Source organism: Apodemus sylvaticus, chromosome 19 (genome assembly GCF_947179515.1).
Source record: "Apodemus sylvaticus chromosome 19, mApoSyl1.1, whole genome shotgun sequence".
Taxonomy (NCBI): Eukaryota; Metazoa; Chordata; class Mammalia; order Rodentia; family Muridae; genus Apodemus; species Apodemus sylvaticus.
This window is the reverse complement of record NC_067490.1, coordinates 13,687,442-13,707,980: the sequence shown is the minus strand read 5'-3', so window position 1 is coordinate 13,707,980 and position 20,539 is coordinate 13,687,442. Positions and strand designations below refer to the sequence as shown.

Genomic DNA, 20,539 nt, shown 5'->3' with positions numbered 1-20,539 from the left:
TGAGCCACACTTAAAGTGGCTTAATATGACAGTTGGATGACGTTCACTGGGCCTGTATTACTTGGCGAGTGGAAGATTGTATGTGATACAATTTTAGCCTTAGCTCGAGGGATTAAAATTAGTCTGCTTCTCTTGTGATTCTGTGGAAGTGACTTTTAGAGATTAATCTCTGCCAACAGTATTTCCCCACTTTAATTAGCAATGCCTCGTGGAGCTGAGTCCATTTGCCAGCTGCTTTGCTTGTCCACTTTTGTATAAAGCCCCTTTCAATATCATTAAATACACTTTTTTCCCTCTTTAATGCACTAATGTCTAGAGAAAACTTCTGAGTTTATACCAACAACATATTAGACATTTCCACCATTTTACAGGTCTCGTTTTATAGTAGATCATTTTAAAATAACAAATATGGCACAAGGAGTATGAGAAAGCTTCTAGAAAAAAGTGGGCATCATCTCCATGCCATCAGGGTTTATTGTCTATACTTTATATATTGATATTTCATCCTTCCATATTTAGATACACTTACCTTTAAAAAGCAATACTTTCTCCAACTGTCACACCATGCATGTTATCACAGACACGATAACCTTGGACGTGTCTATGGGCAACCATGATACTTACCTGGAAATGCTTCTTTATAATTAGGCTTATTGAAAATCAAGAAACAACCACATGACTGAAGTGCAGTGTAACCATTCTTTTCTCCTTCTTTCTTATTTGTGTCACTAAAAGCAATATGTATACTTTGTGTACATAAGGATTTTCATGGGAAGTCACAGTGTTGCTCAAAAATGATGGGCAGCTGTTGCCAAAAGCTGGCTTAAAAGATTGGAATCCTCTAGAATCCTCTTTAAGCCTCAAAAACATAGAAAAGGCATGGACAAACACACATCAGTAGGAGAGGAACCTGGAGATTTGCTAGCATGTTTAAACATGCTCTCAGGATTGCAAACTTTAGAGCATACATTAATACTAGAGACAAAAGTGACAACCAGAATGGTAAAGACTGTTTGCAGTGTGTTCTTACTTTAAATTGAGAGTTTTTGGTGCTCATGAGAAGGAATTTCTGAATATATGTGAATTGTATGATAACTATATTCTTCATAGTAAGTATATAGCAGTTCTAACAACTACTATTTTTGTTGCGATTATTTGTTTGTTGATCTCTTTGCTTTGAGAATATAATGACTAACAGCATCACTGAAATTTCCAACTATCATATCCTAGGTTACCTATAGAGATAGTCTGCACATTATAGACATAGAACTTCTACCTGCCCCATCCTGGGTCTTCAGCACATTGTCATTCAGTTGGTGCATACCTTACAGACATAGAGGTTTTTCCCGACAGAATGTACTAAAACCGGTTACAAGTTCTCACAGTGTGTGTTTATGAAAACAGCATTTATGGAGCAAAATGGTAATCACACTTGGCTTCTGTATATAGAGAGAGCTGTTATCAAACTGCCGGGATGTTACCTGGCAGGCTGTAAGAAGAGAGGTTTCAAATTGGCACCATGATCTGAACACAAACAGTTCTTTGGCCAACATGGTATGGTCTGTTATGCTGAAGGAGAAATCAGGTGGAAGGGCGTGGTCTGTGAAAGATGTTTGCACAATTTGGATATTTATACTATGCTAGTATAATAAAAAATGAAGTAACAATAATTCATTTGCAACTATTAGAATTAATTATTATGTAACAGACGCCTAATTTTTAATGTAAGACAAAATGAAAGTCATGTATTAGACATCCAAGAACAAAGCTAGTATCATCTGAAATTCAGCAGAGTCCATGTATTCCTTCCCTCCTAGATTCTCTCATGTGCAACATCTCGCTAAACTTCCAGTCACACATATGACCTCTGAGCCAGGTGCAGTGACAAATGCAGAGAACTATGGGGGATGTTCTTAGTCATTGGTTAAAGTGCTTGCTAGAGATGCATAGGGACCAGAGTTTGGATCCCCTTGAGATCCATGCAAATGCCAGAGGAAATAATGGTGGACTGCCGATAATTCTTGCCTTGGACAGTAGACAACTGAGATTCCCTAAGCACCATGTCTGACCTTAGTGAGTAAAGGGAAATACAGTCATCAAGGATAATGGGCATATAAACTTTGAACCTCCACATGCATGGACACACATGTACAAGTATGCCTGCACATACATATATATATATATATAATATATTATATATATGTGTGTGTTTGTGTGTATGTGTGTGTACATGTGTGTATATATGTGTGTGTGTGTATGTATGTGTGCATATGTGTGTGTATATATGTATGTATATATTTGTGTATATATGTATGTGTGTGTATATATATATATATGTGTGTGCATATATATGTGAGTGTGTATATATGTGTTTATATATGTATGTGTATGCATATGTATGTGAGTGTATATGTTTGTGTATGTGTGTATATATGTGTGTGTATATTTATATATGTGTGTATATGTGTGTATATGTGTGTATATATGTGTGTGTCAATGTATATGTGTGTATATATGTGTGTATATATGTGTATGTGTGCATGTATGTATATATATAAATAAAATGTGTGTGCATGTGTGTATATGTGTGTATATATGTGTGTGTCAATGTATATGTGTGTATATATGTGTGTATATATGTGTATGTGTGCATGTATGTATATATATAAATAAAATGTGTGTGCATGTGTGTACATACATGCACACTGCATTGACATGAGAAAATGAAAAAAACTCAAAAAATATAAATAAAATTCAATATACACTGTCTTCACAATTACCTCTGAATTGTCTGGTTCCTTCAAGTCTTCAGTTTACAAGGTAGAAACAGAATTTATCTTTGAGATGCATGAGGGTAAGGACAAGAGGCTGCAGTGTGCTGCTGTCTCCATTCTTCCCCCAGCGGCTCCTCATCCTCATTAAAACCACTGCTCCAAAATCACTCCTAATATCTCCTTCATCTTTCCTCGAGGGCCTCAGAGTAATGGCACCCACATCTTAAGGCTGCTCAGAAGCTCTGTACGTCTACGAAGAATGACTGGCTCTGATCTAACCATCGGCCTCAGAGAGTCGATAGAGAATTAATCTAGCCATTAATTTGCATGAAGTTAATACTCTTTAATGATTTATTCCTAAGGGAAATATCTTGCTGAATCATGAAAAAATGCGGATTTTTTTTCATAGTTTTAAAAGCTAGGCAGCATATTTTATGAGTGGTAATTAAATCTTGAACCTCTGAACTTCAGCGGAGATCCTACAGGGGAGGCACTACTTTCTACAGGTGAGGAGAGATAATTAGGAAAAGGCTGTAATGTAAACTTTCATTGTGTTTTGTCTGATTTTCTTGTTTTTTTATTTTCAGAACATTTCTTCTGAATGAAAAGTACTTTTTGTCAATTTCAAACATTCTCACCATTTAAAAACATATTAAATTAGTATTTTTATATTCTGGCTTATATTAATAAATCTTCAACAGTTTTCTAAAGAAAGAACTTTAAGATACAAATCATAATTGGTTAGAAAGGGCTTACAAATATGTGTGTATTGACATAAAGAGAAAAATTGATATATTTCATTGATCCTGAAAATAAATGGCCCATTAAAATGTGATGCATGAGAACTTAGAGTTAGTATTTAATAACTGTTTTCTAGTTGTGTTCCACACTATACTTTTCATAATGAATATAAGGATACATTGAATGTTTTTGTAAGAAATATGTATTTTAATGCAAAATTTTATATTTTCTATGACATTTGCAATATCATAGTGTTTGCTCAAATAATAGATTATGAATATCTCTGAGGCAGCATGCTTTATTCAGGACTGACTCATTAGCTTATTACAAAATGTTACAGAAATAATTTATTATTTTAAATAAGAGAGAGAAATAGAGAGAGAGACAGACAGACAGAAAGATGTACACACAAAAATTGTTTCAAGTAATGGAAACAAGAGGTTATTACATAAAAGTGTTTTTTTTTATTCGATATAATTTATTTACATTTCAAATGATTTCCCCTTTTCTAGCCCCCCCCCACTCCCCGATAGTCCCGTAAGCCCCCTTCTCTTCCCCTGTCCTCCCTCCCACCCCTTCCCAGTTCCCCGTTCTGGTTTTGCCAAATACTGTTTCACTGAGTCTTTCCAGAACCAGGGACCACTCCTGCTTTCTTCTTGTATCTCATTTGATGTGTGGATTATGTTTTCGGTATTCCAGTTTTCTAGGTTAATAACCACTTATTAGTGAGTGCATACCATGATTCACCTTTTGAGTCTGGGTTACCTCACTTAGTATGATGTTCTCTAGCTCCATCCATTTGCCTAAGAATTTCATGAATTCATTGTTTCTAATGGCTGAATAGTACTCCATTGTGTAGATATACCACATTTTTTGCATCCACTCTTCTGTTGAGGGATACCTGGGTTCTTTCCAGCATCTGGCAATTATAAATAGGGCTGCTATGAACATAGTAGAGCATGTATCCTTATTACATGGTGGGGAATCCTCTGGGTATATGCCCAGGAGTGGTATAGCAGGATCTTCTGGAAGTGAGGTGCCCAGTTTTCGGAGGAACCGCCAGACTGATTTCCAGAGTGGTTGTACCTTTTCAACAAATGGTGCTGGTTCAACTGGAGGTCAGCATGCAGAAGAATGCGAATTGATCCATCCTTGTCTCCTTGTACTAAGCTCAAATCCAAATGGATCAAGGACCTCCACATAAAGCCAGACACTCTGAAGCTAATAGAAAAGAAACTGGGGAAGACCCTTGAGGACATCGGTACAGGGAGAAAGTTTCTGAACAGAACACCAATAGCGTATGCTCTAAGAGCAAGAATTGACAAATGGGACCTCATAAGGTTACAGAGTTTCTGTAAGGCAAAGGACACCATCAAGAGGACAGATCGGCAACCAACAAATTGGGAAAAGATCTTCACCAATCCTACATCAGATAGAGGGCTAATATCCAATATATATAAAGAACTCAAGAAGTTAGACTCCAGAAAACCGAACAACCCTATTAAAAATGGGGTACAGAGTTAAACAAAGAATTCTCACCTGAAGAACTTCGGATGGCGGAGAAGCATCTTAAAAAATGCTCAACTTCATTAGTCATTAGGGAAATGCAAATCAAAACAACCCTAAGATTTCATCTTACACCAGTCAGAATGGCTAAGATTAAAAATTCAGGAGACAGCAGGTGTTGGAGAGGGTGCGGAGAAAGAGGAACACTCCATAAAAGTGTTAATATTGGTTTTACAGTGCCATTCAGTGAATATCTACTGATAAAACAAGACTCAAGACTCTTCATTACCAGACTAAAGTTTTCCTGTGTATATGTATTTGTGTGTGTATGAGTGTGTGTGTGCACGTGTGTGCGTGTGGTGATTTCTCTGTCAATGAAATAAAATGGTTTTGACACTTCTTTATAAATTAGTCACATCCAAACTCCTACTGAGGAGTGTTTACCTATGTTTTTCTTCTTTTGTTTTTATTATTATTATTATTATTTTGTTGTTGTTGTTGGTTGTTGTTGTTGTTGTTGTTGAGACAGGCTTTCTCAGTATAGACCTAGCTGTCCTGCAACTCACTCTGTATGATCGGAATGGCCTCAAACACAAAGATTCATCTCCCCCACAAGTGTTGGGATTAAAAGATTATACCACTACTGCCTGGCTTGTTTTTATTCATATAACTTTTCATTTTGTTTTAGTTATCTGTATTTTATTCTATAATAGCAAATAGTGGGCATACTTTAAATGTTATACCTCTTGTGTTATAAAGCCACAGCATCTAATATAAATTTAAAATATTTTTGAATATAGAAACAGATTGAGGCTCTTTTATTTTAACTCAAAAGTAGTTTATTCTTGCCGGAAATTTTTCTGTCCTCAAATAAATGTAGTATTGAATTAAAATCTTGTCTTTTAAAGAGTCATCATATAGCATCACAGAAGGGCTCATATTGTTTTTATACAAAAAGTAATTTTTCTAAGACAAATGATGATCCTTCCACCATTATAAGTAAAAATTGATCACTTCCTTTGGCAAAGTTGTAAGAGAAAGTTTAAAGTAATTTTATCAAAGCAAAGATTCAATGTTTAGCCTAAATGCTATCTTTGTGTGCTTTTAAAAAATCAATTAAACAGTTATTTGAGTAACCATATGTAAGATATTTCTATATGCATCTCAAAGCATAAAATATAAATACCTCTTCTTAGCAAGGAAGCTAAAAATAAAAGTACTAATGGAAGGAAAACAAAAGTATAATTTGTTGTAAAACATTAGCAAAGCCTACTTATTTTAGTATTTACTAACAACATTCATCTTTACTGATTTTTTATCACCAAATAGATGTATTTAGTTATGCAGAAAACTTTGAAACTTTAAAGTTATAACAAGTCTCTTCAGTTCACTGTATTAAGGACCTTGCCTAAGAATTTCTCGAATCATGGTGAAAGTTAAAACCCAGATTTAAATCTTGCAGTTTTGCTCAGATAAGCACATTTGTGATGACTGATTAACCTCCATAGAACGCAAAACAGAGATGGATTCAGAAGGGATGTGATATGTGATTCCATTTGATTAAAGAGAGGCAGTGGGTAGCATTGTCCCATTCTGCTTGTGTTACTTAGCAAAATGCCTGAAATACATATTTTCTATTATATTCATGATAAATAAATATGTATTTATTCACATTGCCCCCACTCCCAGTCCCTCCTCCCACACTCCCTTATCTCATTCCCCCTTCCCCTCACCTCTGAGGTGGTGCTCTCCCCCCTGCCACACACACACCAGACCTCCCTCTTTCCTGGGACCTCAAGTCTCTGAAGGATTAGGCACATCTTCTCCCATTGAATTCAGACCAGGAAGTCCTCTGCTACATATGTACCAGGGTGGAAGTGGAGGGGTCTTGGACCAGCTCAGGTATTCTGCCTGGTTGGTGGCTCAGTCTCTGGGAGGTCCCTGGAGTCTGGGTTAGTTGAGACTCCTAGTCTCCCTATGGGGTCACCCTCCCCTTTAGCTTCTTCAATCCTTCCCAAATTCAACCATAAGGATCCCTGACTTCAGTCCAGTGGTTGGGTGCAAGTATCTGAGTCTGACTCAGCCAGCTGCTGTCATGGCCTCTCAGGACAACCATGCTAGGCTCTTGTCTGTGTGCACATCATAGCATCAGAAAGCATCTTCTATAAATGCTGCTTGTCTAACTGGTGGTCTGTGTGTAGAATGAAAATAGATCCATATTTTTCACCTTGCACAAAGCTTAAGTCCAAGTGGATCAAAGATCTCAATATAAAAGCAGATACACTGAATTTAATAGAAGCGAAAATGGGAAAGAGCCCCAAACTCATTGGCATGGGGGAAATTTCCTGAACAGAGCAACAATGTCTCAGGCTCTAAGATCAATAATTGTTAAATGGAACCTCATGAAACCGAGAAGCTTCTATAAGGCAAAGGATTCTGTCAACAGGACAAATCACGAACCAACAGATTGGGGGAAAAAATCTTCACCAACCCTACATTTGGTAGAAGGTTAATATCCAAAATATATAAAGAACTCAAGAAGTTAACCTCCAAAGAACCAAATAACCCAATTTTAAAAAAATGAAGTACAGAACTAAACAGAGAATTCACAATAGTTAAATATAATTAATTTTACAAAGCATATATTTAGACTTTTGTAAACAAAGTTTTTGATTACATTTTCTATCTCTCAGTCTTTACTATGTATTTATATTATATATAGCATTATTCAAATAGCTATTTCAATTAGTGTTTTCTAATATCATCGTATAGATGATGAAACACTGATTGGCTGTGGCTTTAATGTCAAGTGATCAGAAATGTACATACTTGGCATGTTTGCTTTTTTCACACCCAGTTTTTATTTCCATCTACAAATTGCTGTAAACTGGTAAGTTCCTCCATGGCAGGGGGATAGGCAGAGCTTGGCAGGTCCCCTGTTCAGTGCTTGGCAGAGATAAACACAAAATGCCCACTACTCTGATTTGCAGAAAAGGCTATGCCACGGGGCTCACGTAGGTAGTTGAAAGATCCATTTGCTTTTAGTTGCATCTCTGAAGGCTCCTAAGAGGGAATACTTGGAGGTCCAAAAAGCCACCTAAACTGCTGCAGATTTTCTTCACCTTCAAGAGCATAGGAAAATTCTCTCTCTCTCTCTCTCTCTCTCTCTCTCTCTCTCTCTCTCTCTCTCTCTCTCTCTCTCTCTCTCATCCATCATCTACTGTCTATCCATCCAACTGTCTGTCTACCATCTATTTACCTATCATTTCTCTATTATCTATCTTTCTATCTTTCTAACTATCTTCTATCATATATTTAAGATATATCTATTGTCTATCATCTATCTAAGATCTATCTATCCTCTATCATCTATTTATGATCTATCTATAGTCTATCATCTATTCATGATCTACCTATATTCTATCTATCTATCCATTTATCTATCTATTGTCTATTATCTATCTATCATCTATCTACTGTACACACTCTACCTCTATTTCTGTCTTTCTATCTCTCCTTTTTTCCCCTCTCTCCTTCTGACTCATTCTGTCTGCCTTCCTTTTTTCTTCCATCATCTTTACCCCATTCTCTCCTGCTATTTTCCAATTTCCAGAAATTGACTTATATAAATTAAGTGAATCCAGAAACTGGCATCACTGGAGCTGGAAAGATTGCTCATCAGTATAGGACATTTGTTGCTCTTATACAGAATTGGGGTTCAGTTCTAGAACTAACATATCATCAGCAATTCCAGTTCCAGGTGATCCAATGCCTTCTTAAGATCTGTGAGCACCAGGCACATGCATGGTATACATACTTAAACTTAATAAAGATTAAACACACATATATGTAAAATAAACAAATCTAAACTTTTTTTAAGAAAAAAAGAAACTCATTATCTTTATATTTTCCTATTTATTAGTTAGAAGCCCCAATTTTCTATTGCTGCATGACAGGGCATAACACAGGATTTGAATCTTTGCTGGTACATCTGAGAAGGTTCCTAGAAACTTTATATGGACCATTGTTCAGTTCCACATTCATAACGAATTCATCTGTCTTTCTCAATGTTCTGAGCTCTCTTTTATAATGTGCCCAGAATTTTCACATAATAATTAACTGCTATTAAGGATACTGCTTGGTTTAAATCTATTATGTATTTATATTAGTTACAACAGAAGATGGTTTTGCTTGGATTTATGTTTTAATGCCATAGGTGCCACTATTTTGTTATATATGAAAACAACCACATAAACAAACAATGTATAGATATGACTTCAGTACAAAACATGGGAATTTTGAACTAGTCAATTCATGGTAAACAGGACACTATTATGTCTTCAGACTTGAGATACAATTGCATTTTGGTTTTTGTTAACTGAATAGTCCTAAGAGAAGACTCATTATTTATCTTTAGTTTGTATATTTTATGTCGGATCACCTTTACAAGTAAAATGCTCAAATCCATCTTGGCCTAATAACTCATTTTCAAGACAGCTTCTTTTTCCTGTGAGTGTGTACTAGTGACATCAGTTTCCTCACTAGAGTCCATTCTAAGGGCCCCATCTAATACCTCCATTCATTGAAAAATCTCCAGCATGTGAATACTAGAGAATGATCAACATTGCATCCAGTGCAAAACTAGGCTATTTTCCACTCTTAAGTCACATTAGATGAGACATGATAACTTCTTTCTTTGGATTTAAATAAACTTATGAAAAAATAAGGTAATATCAGCATATATAATATACATATAAGTAAACTATGATCATTTACATGCATTTTATATAGAAATATATAATGTAGTTATACTATATTTGAATATCTTAAAGCATTCATTAATATACAAAATTATGAGAATGTTTCTACATGACCAGTACAGAGCGTAAATTTATATAAAAATATATTTTCTAAATGTTATAAAGAAAGGGATGACCAACCCAGTTGTACTTAAAACAGGCAATAGTTTCCTGCAGCAATGAAGACACTACTGTTATTTCCCATTAGAACTAGTATATGACTCTCGAGTCAGTTTAGGAAATTCTTATAGTGAGTGGTGAATCATGGATACATGGAATGCTTCCTGTTTTCATGTTGGTAGTTGAGGTAGCATTGACAGGAGCTTTGCTTTACTCTAACAGGAGCGTCTCAGACACTTCTCACTGAGAATTCAGAACAGCAACATGATCTTTTTATATTGCTCTTTCTCAACTGGGTCAAAGATCAGAAGTCCCGGACATTTGACTGGCAAGCCATTGAAGGTCAGTGTCCCACTACAGTGTGAGGTTTCTCTCTTTCCTCTTGAGAGTGTATGTGGGACAGCATCTCAGTATAGTGACAGCACACTCCAGATTTGGTGTCTTAAGAAAAGCATTGGTCCATTTCATAGTGATGAGGAGAAATGGCTTGAAGAACAGTCAACATTTTCACAAGTGTTTTTGTAGGATGCTTGCTTATATATCTGGATCTGGGGCTGTTGGCCTTCCTACCACGTGTACCCTAGCAGACAGCCTGGTTTTTCTTATCCTAAGACAGTGAACATACTGCACTTGAACTGTAGACACTTCAGAGCTTGTGCAAGAGAGCTTGTGCAAAGGGCTGTTAGAAAGCTTTTGCTGCTATAGAATTTTTTTTCCTTCATGTATCAATGCTTGGTGTAGCCTGATTTCATCTGTTATCAGGCAGCTAAGGGTAATGCGATACTGTAATTTTTTGACAATGCTGGCTCTTTCATTCCATGTCACTTATGACCTTTTAAACATCATCTATAATAATTATGTCTGTGGAGTTCTATATTCATTTGGCTAATAGGTACTCTTACAAGAATTGAAAAATTATGGCATTTTTCATCACTGATATTGTCTACCTTCTAGAAAAGCAAGTAGTACCCAGTGCCCCTTATGTGAGTTCTTGCTGGGTGAATGGATTTCAGGAATATGGAATGGCAGAACAATGCAAATCTTTTTTTTTATTATTATTATTCTTTAGGGAAACACAATTGATGTAAAATCCAAAACTGATGTGTTCTCTAGAGAACAATTATGTTAAGGCATTTTAACCCACAGGAAAAGATCAAACACCAAGCATGAAGCTTCCTCTCTTATCTATGAGAGTGAAAACCTAATTGTGAAAGCTTCTATCCCCAGTATTTTGACAGGGTTTGAATGTGACTGCCAAAGTAACTATTAACTACACCAGAGGGTTGAGCATGCTAATTAAATTACCTCCTTAATAGAGAATAGATTGAAGTTATTCATAGCTCACTGTATGCCTTTTAAACTCTGGGCATACTTCAGATTTCTCAAGCATAGTAATATCTGGAGAGTGATCTACTGGGAAGAGTTTTACATAGAGGATCTGGCACATGTTTGCTAGAGACACAGCCATGCTTTGAAGTTAATGTTTAAAATATCCTCTACTCCCTAAGCAACATACATGTATTTTACCTTTAGAAGTTTGTTTTCTGCAATTCAAAGACCTCAAAGCTGGTGATGAAGTAGTCTCTGTCTAAAACATCTGATCTCTTTGCACTTATGTCATGGGTATATCCACTGGTTGGTACAATGTGGCATTAGCTATACATGGTGCATGTAGTTCTTGAATCATAGACATCCTTTAAAAAGAACATGCTCACTATGTGGCTACAGAGAGTGAGATTTTTCTCCATAGGATATTGGGAGTACAGGGTGAGTTGTAACCTCCTTATAGGTTGCTGGATGCTGAACACATTGAAGGTAGCTTGGGCTTGAAGCACATAGAAATTGAACAAAGAATAACACAAGGGTAGAGATGCTGCATTTTCTTTATCCAGAAACAACCAGGTATTCTCCTGAGCTCCTCTTCTTCTGGCCGACAGCATTCTCTTCGCTGTCCAGCATGCATGCTTCTAGTGTAATGTTTTCTGCAGTATAAGGGATCCTATAATAAGCTCGAACAAGGTCTCATATCAAAGCAGATTATTTCTGGAATCATAGCAGGACCAGTGGCTGGGACGATTTTAGAATGATGACTTTAAGGTCGTTCTCATCTTGAAAGCTTGTACTTGTAATAAAATAAGACAATATCATCCTGAAGAGCAACAAAATCAAAGTTAACCACATGGAGTGAAGTCACGTGGGTAGACTCAGGATCCATAAAGGAAGCTGACTGCATCTTTCTGACTTTGGCTAAGATGTTGTTTTCTTAGGAATATCACAGCATTATCAACTCGCTGACTCACTAGTTTTGAATTTTTGTTTATTGCCTTAAAGTTTTTCAGTCCTAGAGTTGCAACCCAGGGCACTGGCTATACTATGGAAGTGCTTAGCTGCTGAGGTCAGCCTTAACACCCACCTCCCCCAGTATCTCTATCTCTGTCTCTCTCACTCTCTTACACACACACACACACACACACACACACACACACACACACACATTAACATCATTTTGTTTGTTTGCCTTGTGATGTTGTCATATCTGAAAGAGAAGTGTTAAAACCATTATCTTCCGACATCATTGGGAGGCTACAGAACACCAAATGTTCTATGTTAGCCATAAGTGTTACTTGATAATGGATGGTGTGATACAGGTAATTATGAAGTCATTACGGCTTCTCTGTGCTCTGACAATTTTGCTTTCCTAGAGCTGATAATGAACATGTCAAATGTGCTTTCCTACTTCCTGTTATTTCAGATCAGCCTTGAGTGAAATTTGACAGAAGATGTTCCCACATTTTGCTCTCTGGAAGTGTTTACCCCATTGGATCCTCATTGCTTCTCTCTTGGTAGTCTGCTGGAGCCAGTATGATGATGGTAAGTCTGCCATTACTCTGATCTCTGTAGTTAAACAAGGCTTCTTTCCAGAAATGGATATTGACTTATAGTTATTTCCAAAGGTTAGAAGCTCTTGGTAGTAACTCAAGTGGATAAGCTTACAAAAGTGGCCATAGATACATTTGATTCACTATAAAGGCTGTAGTATGTAGAGAATCCGACATAAAACCTCACTGTTAATACTTACTAAGAAAGTGCTAAAAAAAACTTTTGAAAAATAATAAGTTCTGCTAATGCATTTGAGTGAACACAAATAGTAGTCTCTAATAAATCCAGCAACCTGATGGACAGCACAGTCTCCCATGAGTCTAAAATCTGTAACAGGGACAGTAGGGAAAGTCATAAGTGGCTTGAGGGCCGGTGCCACCACTACTAGACATTGCTATACTAGATTCCTTATGGAATTGTTTGGGAAGGGAAAATGTCAAACTCTTGGCCATTGACTTCTTAAGTCATTCCTTAAAACAAATCAGTTTACTTAAAAAACAAAATCACCTACTGTAACTTTCAGAAGATTCATTACATTAGGTCTGCAGTGACCTAAATACATTCATGCTAGCTTTTCAGTATGACAGTGTGTTTTAAATCCCACACAATGAAAATTAGGATATGTATGTGAGATATACATATGTATGGTATATTTATATATGATGCACATATTTATATGTATATTCCATATACACATGTGTTGGTGAAATAGAAAATATGGACAAATTCCCTTGTGGGGACTTCCCCATCTAAAAATATATTTATGCCTTTAAATTGCTGTTACTTTTATTCAATGTTTATTCAACACCAAGGGAACATAGACACGGCAGCAGCTTCTCCCCTCTTGGCTTGTTATCTGGTTGGTCTCAGTAGTAGCACAAAGTGTGAAATTCTTTTGTACTCTGCTTAGCTAAACTGACATGCCTGAAGATAAATGAGTTACTTTGATATTCTCCAAATGCGTTCAAGCTGTACACACATTAAGTTACCCTGGGCCCTCAGTGTCTGCGGAGGTGAAGATCTTTTGAGATGGCAGAACAATCCATAATGTTTATTCATAAAATCAGAAGATTTACCCTGGAGTGGTCCTGCTAATTAGCACTCTGTTTATGTCAAGTACATCTAAATTAAATGTTCACAGTTTTTCCTTTAGTGGGAAATTTAAATATCCGGGCCCAAAAAAATGAATTTTAAAAAGTAGTAATAAATAAACAACTGCTTGGAATTTTAAATATACAATTTAAGAGGCATTCAAGAATATTGAAGGAACACATTTTAATTGAGCTCCTGGTAACAAACCAGTTTTCCCATATTTATTTCATAAAACATTCCATTCTTATTCATATTTAACAGCGATGTTGATCAGGTAAGCCATTTTCTCGTGTTATACATTCGCAAAATATGTACTTAAGCAAGGTAATTTGTGTAATTAGATGAAGCCACCCATGTTTAAATCATAATGCTATCAATGGATTTTATTTGTAAGCTCATTAGAGCTTTTGCCCTTTTCTCAACAGACTTGTTCGGCCTTTACTGTAGGATTATGTGGCTGCTGTTGGTTATTGTGTAGTAAAAGGAAGGTGTAATATTGTATCTTTCTCTGATGGCCCATGGTAATGCTAACTCTTAAAGGCTTCAGGAAAGACTTCAAGTCAGGTGTGTGCTCAGCCCCCACAGCCTTCCCAGCATTCCTAGAGGTGAAGGAATTGATTTTAGGAAGAGGCTAATATGAAGGTTCGATGAAGAATGCCTGTCCTAGATCTCAGCAGCTTTTTGACAGGATTTTGCAGAATGTATGTAGCTGCATATGTGCCTCAGTATCCCCTTTCTGCTTAGGCTGCAGGAAAACCCCCATTCCCCAGCTATACCCCCTGCCAAACTTTTGCTCCTATTCCTCACTCAGTTCAATGATCATTGGCACTTTGTTTCTTCTGAATTATATATGAATAAAATGGAATTTTTCTCCTCAAATTTCCATGTGACATCATATGTTGCATATATATGACATCAGTAGTAAGTGTGTATCATGGAGAACACACAGAAGTACTTTACTGACCATGGGAGAGGGGTACATAGAGGCAATGTTTATCCACAGGTTTGTGTGAAGATGCAAGGTTAAGGTACAAGCTAGGCAGGAGTGAAAGTCATAACAGAATAAGAGAAAAAGATCAGATTCAAAGATGACTTTTGCCATTGATTATTAACTGGTTAAAGGAATTCCTTAAAATATCTGACTGTAGATTTACATACAGAAAGAGCATCAGAGAAGGTTGAAGGAGAAATAGAATTTATCATCTCTTATTAAATTATCATCTTTTGTTAATTAACTAATTAGTAGACAAGTAAATAAAAGGCTTTGAATAGTTTTATAATTTTTATATATTTTCTCATTTAAGTATAAGGAAAGTGGAACAGATATGTACTGCTTACTTAATCAATATTTTTTCTAAATATAATAGTCCAGTATTCTTCAAATATATACTTGAAATAAATACTTTGAAATATATTAGCCATTTTTAATATTTATTTAAATTTGGGGATATTTATATTATTTGAAAATTTCATACATATAAACATGTATTAAATATATGTATGTGTATACCAATATATATTTTTGATCCAATTTAATCCCCTTTTCTTCCCCTCCAAGTCCTGTCTTTTAGTTCTCAACTAAGTATCCTCACACTAGAATCATAGAATAAGTACTCGTCTACTCCCTTGATAAGCCTGCATTGTTTTGTTATAATTCTAATAATCAAATTTTCTTACCAATGTCTGCTTTAATTGCCCCTTGTCTAATATTTTTTCCTTACTTCATGTATTCTGGTTTTGTTCTTTTATTTGTTTGTTGGTTGGTTGGTTGATTTTAAACAAGCTGAGTCCGCTTAATGCTGTCTGTGTTTACCTAGGTATAGGACCATCTACTAGAGTATGGGTAACCTCATGGTGGCCACATCCCTGTAGAAAGTTGACTTGCTATCTCTGGAAGCCATCAATTGCAAATAGTTTCTCAACTAGGGATGGTGTTTTATGAGTACCCTGCCCCCTTATTCATGCTGGATTTGAGCTAGCTTGAGCTTCTATAGGTCTTGTGCATGCAATCCCAGTTCCTGTAAGTTCATGTGTGCATTACTACCATCATGATCAGCAACTACTACTTTGCTGAAGTCGTCCATTACTTCTGGCTCTAATAATTTTTCTGTTCCTTCTTTTGCAATTATCCCTGGCTCTCAGGGGCAGGAGGTATGAGATAGTTTTTGCATTTAGAGCTGGTCATTCCACGGTCTGCCATTTTCCGAATGTTGACCACTGTGGGTCTCTGTATTAGTTACTCTCCACTGTCAGAAAGAGCTACTTTGGAGAGGATTGGGATATGTAATGATCTGTGGGTATAAAAAAAAGACTTGAGGGATTGTTTGCTACCATGTTCCACTTAATGAAATAATTATGCAAGATTTTCCCCTAGGGCCAATGACCTAATCAGCCACTAGAAATTTGACGAAGTTAATAGTACCAGGCATGAGTTCCATCTTCTGGAGCAGGCTTTAAATCCAATTAGAAAGTGACTGGTTCTCTCATAAGATTTGTGCCATTCTTGAACCAGTGGTTCAGTTTTGGAAGACTAGTACTGTAGTCTGCAGGGTTCACAGCTGGTCAGGCTGATGATTATTATATTGTGTGTATAACATCTTCCAGCACCGTGAAAGCTAACCAAAAAGGATGAAGCTTCCAGAGTTGGTACCAGCTTAATTTCTTAAAATTTCTCATCATTTCAATGAAATAAATATTAGATGCATTAGAAATTTATAGAACAGCTACTTGACAATGGTTGCTTAATCTATGACCTGGCTTTATGTCTAGGCAAGTATTCATAGCATATATGAGGCAAAGAATATTCTGTGAGGTTACAGACTATAAATTTACTCAACTAACAGAGCAAGTAGAAAATGAGAGAATGTGATTAACTTTCAACTTATGTTATATGATGTATGTTAGCTGACTGTCAGGCTTGATTTTTTTTTCATCTTCTAATGGTGAGAAATTGTATGTGTCCTTTTACCCTCAATACAGAGTTTTAAAATGTGAAAATACATCGGTTTTGTTGTTGTTTCTTTGTTTCTATATCATTTTCCTAGGAATCAATTTCATGTACATAGCCTTTGCTTTTCTGTACTCTAACCTGGAATACTTCAGTGGCTTCAGAATATTACAGTAGCAGCTCTCTTACTGTCAATATGCATAGGCAGGAGGACAGAGATAAAAACAGAGTAGAAAATTGGATTCTGATAATTAGAAGAGCACTTGATACTCAGGGCACACACATACACACACACACACACACACACACACGCCATTCCCAAGATTCTACAGAAGAGCCAGCCTGTTGCCAATATTTCAGGAATTCTCTCTACTCTGTTGAGTCAGGGAAGTGAAAAGTCTAGCTGAGCATTCCATCTGTATGATGTGATTCATGATGATTGACAACGTGATGCAACCCTTGTGGTTCTGAGATAAGAAAACTTGATGTTATTGAACAATCACATCTTAGTCATATAAAAAGACAGAAATCATTTTGATTGTAATAGAGATTGAATTAGAACAAAAAAACTTGAATTGTGTTCTTACTTGTCTTGGCATCATCCAAGATGCTAGTTCACATGCTAGCATGGCCCTTCTACATGGGTCTCTTTCAGCCAGTGTATATATGTTACCACCACTTTACAAATCCTCTTAAGCTCTACAATTTGGTTTTTCTCACAGCTCTAGAGAAACTGCATTTTCTATGGCCTCTAGTGGCTCCCCTGTTGGACGAATCCTGTAATTCTCTAGCATTTCAGTAAGAAGGGTTATTGATCCACTCTACCAATGACTTTATTGCTTTCAGGGGTTTTTTTTTGCATTGACCTTTTCAGAGTGTCTGGCTATTAGCTTTCTGTTCCATCTCCTCATAAATACTCTACCTGTATCTCCTGTTCAATTTGGAGATCATCCCAATCTTGTTTATAATTCTCTAAAGAGCCATGTATCATACTTAACAGCGTGGCTGTCTTATAATTGAATAAGGTCCTGTCCTTGGCCGTTATTTTCTCCCTTCTTACTTCTCTTACCCTGTGGATCCACTACACATGCTTTCAATTGTTCTCTACTCTGCCTTCTAGACTCTCAACAAAAACACATATTTAGTTAACATTTGCTTATTTAGTTAACATTTGCTTATTTAGTTAACATTCACTTAAGTGTCAAACTCTGGGAAACAAAATTAATGCACCTCATGTAATCTAGTAGACTAAGCCTGAATAACATTTGATTTATGTAATAATATATGTGGGAATGGTATATATTTTAGTGAAATAAGCAAAATCTGTTGAAGAATTTGGAATCTGGTTAGTGACACAGTGATGACTCATATCTCATAGAAGTACTTTGAGTTCAAAGGGCAAAATACATTATGAGTTAGACTTTTAATGTATAATGATGCATGTGAATGTGCATTATCAGTCCTAGGAGAGCAATAAGGGAGGTACTATTTATCATATTCCTTTATTAATACTATGAATTAAGATTCTTAGTGGTATCTTGAAAAAATAAGTATATGTTGCTATCTTTGCATTAAGTTAGTGCATTGATACAGGACAGAGGAAGAACCTACAAACAAAAGACACAGATATGGTACCACCAATATCACACAGTGGCTTACACTGTAGAAAATTATTTTTTTTTCAGTTCTGGAAAGCAGAATTACAGACAAATCAGGGTGTGGTATATTTGGCATTCCCTGAGCCCATCTCCTCTTTGATTTGCAGAAAGTCATCCTCTTCTATCTTCTCTACTGCCTATCTCCAAGTGTTACAATCTCTCTTTCTTGGCATCTTAATTTCTCTATTATAATCTATTTACAAGAACAACTATTAAGTGGGATTAGGTTCTACTGTGAGACTCTTTTCTGATTCATTTCTACAAAGGTTCAGTCTCTTGGGAACAGCATCCATTCTCATGTGTGAAGATTAGTTTTAATTGTCAAAGAGATACGTCTGAAAAAAGACTTTCAATAAAGATGGTTCAGACTGAGATAGCATGTGGACGTGTGTGGAAGGGTTTAGATTTTGTTAATTTATGTGTAAAGAGACAGCCTTAAACTGAGAGCCACCAATTACTGTTATGATCAACTATGCATATATATTTTGTGTATATATTTAGTGTGTGTGTGTGTGTGTGTGTGTGTGTGTGTGTACACGTGCGTGTTAGCTACACTGTAAACGTGTAGTCATTCATTCTTCTTCTCTTCTTCTGTTCTTATCCATGGATGTAATGTCACTAGCTGTTTCAGACCTGATTCCTTGACATCTCATCAATGACAGACTAGTAACAAGAAATTGTTAGCTAAAGTAAACCTGTTGGCCCTTAGTTTGGATTTTGTCAGGATATTTTATTACAGCAATAGAAACAAAACTGGGGCACAGCACAATGGGGCAGAAGTAGATTTTAGAAGGTTTTAGACAGGAGTCTTGGTCTACATCCCCTTAACAATAGGAAAGAGGTGTTATAGTTGTCTATGCCTTAAGGCAATGAGAAATTATTGCTATTTCGATACAAAATCTCTGGAACTCCAGCTAGGGCATGATCACAGATAATAAAAACCAGAAGGCAGAACAGCTGAGACCTCTTAGATAAGAGAAGGAAAGTAGAGGTTCTGAGAGAAGCAGGCATGAGGAAGAAGGAGGGACCTTTCTTTTGTTAGGGCACATTGGTAGGATAGGATAACAGCATCATTCATACAGATGCTCAGGGACTGCTCTTCCATTCTCCCAAAACTCACTCTCCCTTCCTAGGAGTTCTGAGTCATGGGCCCTTTGTGATTATCTCTGTTGGGCTTGAAATGAGTACAGATGTGCATTGTTTCTTACTTTAATTCTGTACCCCTCTTCCTATTTGTTGCTCAGTGTTCTCTTTTAGAATAAATAAATAAATGAAAACTCCAGACTTTGTCATATCTCACACAATAACCCATGTTCTTGATAAAAATTCAACTTTCTCTGATGAACTATTGAAGCATTGAGCTATTTGCAAGGATGTTAGACTATCTGTGTGCAGGAATCATGATTTACAGTTGGTATACAGCACAAAGACCCTTTGCCACCCTCAATTCTCTCCCACAAAAGCAGCTAAGAAGGTCAGGCATTGTAGTTAGAAAAACTTTCATCTGATGGCCTCAGTGTGTATTATAATAATGGATTCATTGAGGAAAGATCTTTCTCTTCCTTCACCTACTAACACAAATCTGTCTTACAGTATGCTATTCTGTCTTATAGGATGCTATTCTTAGGAGGAGGCAAATGAACACATACTTATCTCAAATAAGAAACTAGCCAAAGTTAATATCCACTTATTAGTGAGTGCATACCATGATTCATCTTTTCACACATCAAATGAGGTACAAGAAGAACGGAGGAGTGGCCCCTTGTTCTGAAAAGACTCAGTGAAGCAGTATAGAGCAAAATCAGAACAGGGAAGTGGGAAGGGTTGGGTGGGAAAACGGGGAGGGAAGAGGACTGATGGGACTTTTGGGGAGTGGGAAAAGGGGAAATCATTTGAAATGTAAATAAATATATCAATAAATTTAAAAAAAAAAAAGAAACTAGCCAAAGAACAAACAAGGAGACTACCAAAGTCCCAATTAGTTGAACCACTTTGTTTTCTGGGGGTACTTTGTGGAGTATG

The 20,539-nt window shown here is 36.4% G+C and overlaps 1 protein-coding gene across 5 annotated transcripts in view; it reads left to right on the top strand.

Moving 5' to 3' along the window:
* Positions 1-20,539, top strand: part of Pcdh15 (protocadherin related 15) — an 840,767-nt gene that overhangs the window by 111,811 nt on the left and 708,417 nt on the right. For all 5 annotated transcript variants that reach the window (XR_007974376.1, XM_052163513.1, XM_052163511.1 and 2 more), the window contains exon 2: positions 12,693-12,811. Coding sequence is in view for 4 of the 5 variants with exons in the window: in XM_052163513.1 (XP_052019473.1) it covers positions 12,721-12,811 (91 nt within the window). In the remaining variant the exon portion in view is untranslated. The remainder of the gene's footprint in view (positions 1-12,692; positions 12,812-20,539) is intronic.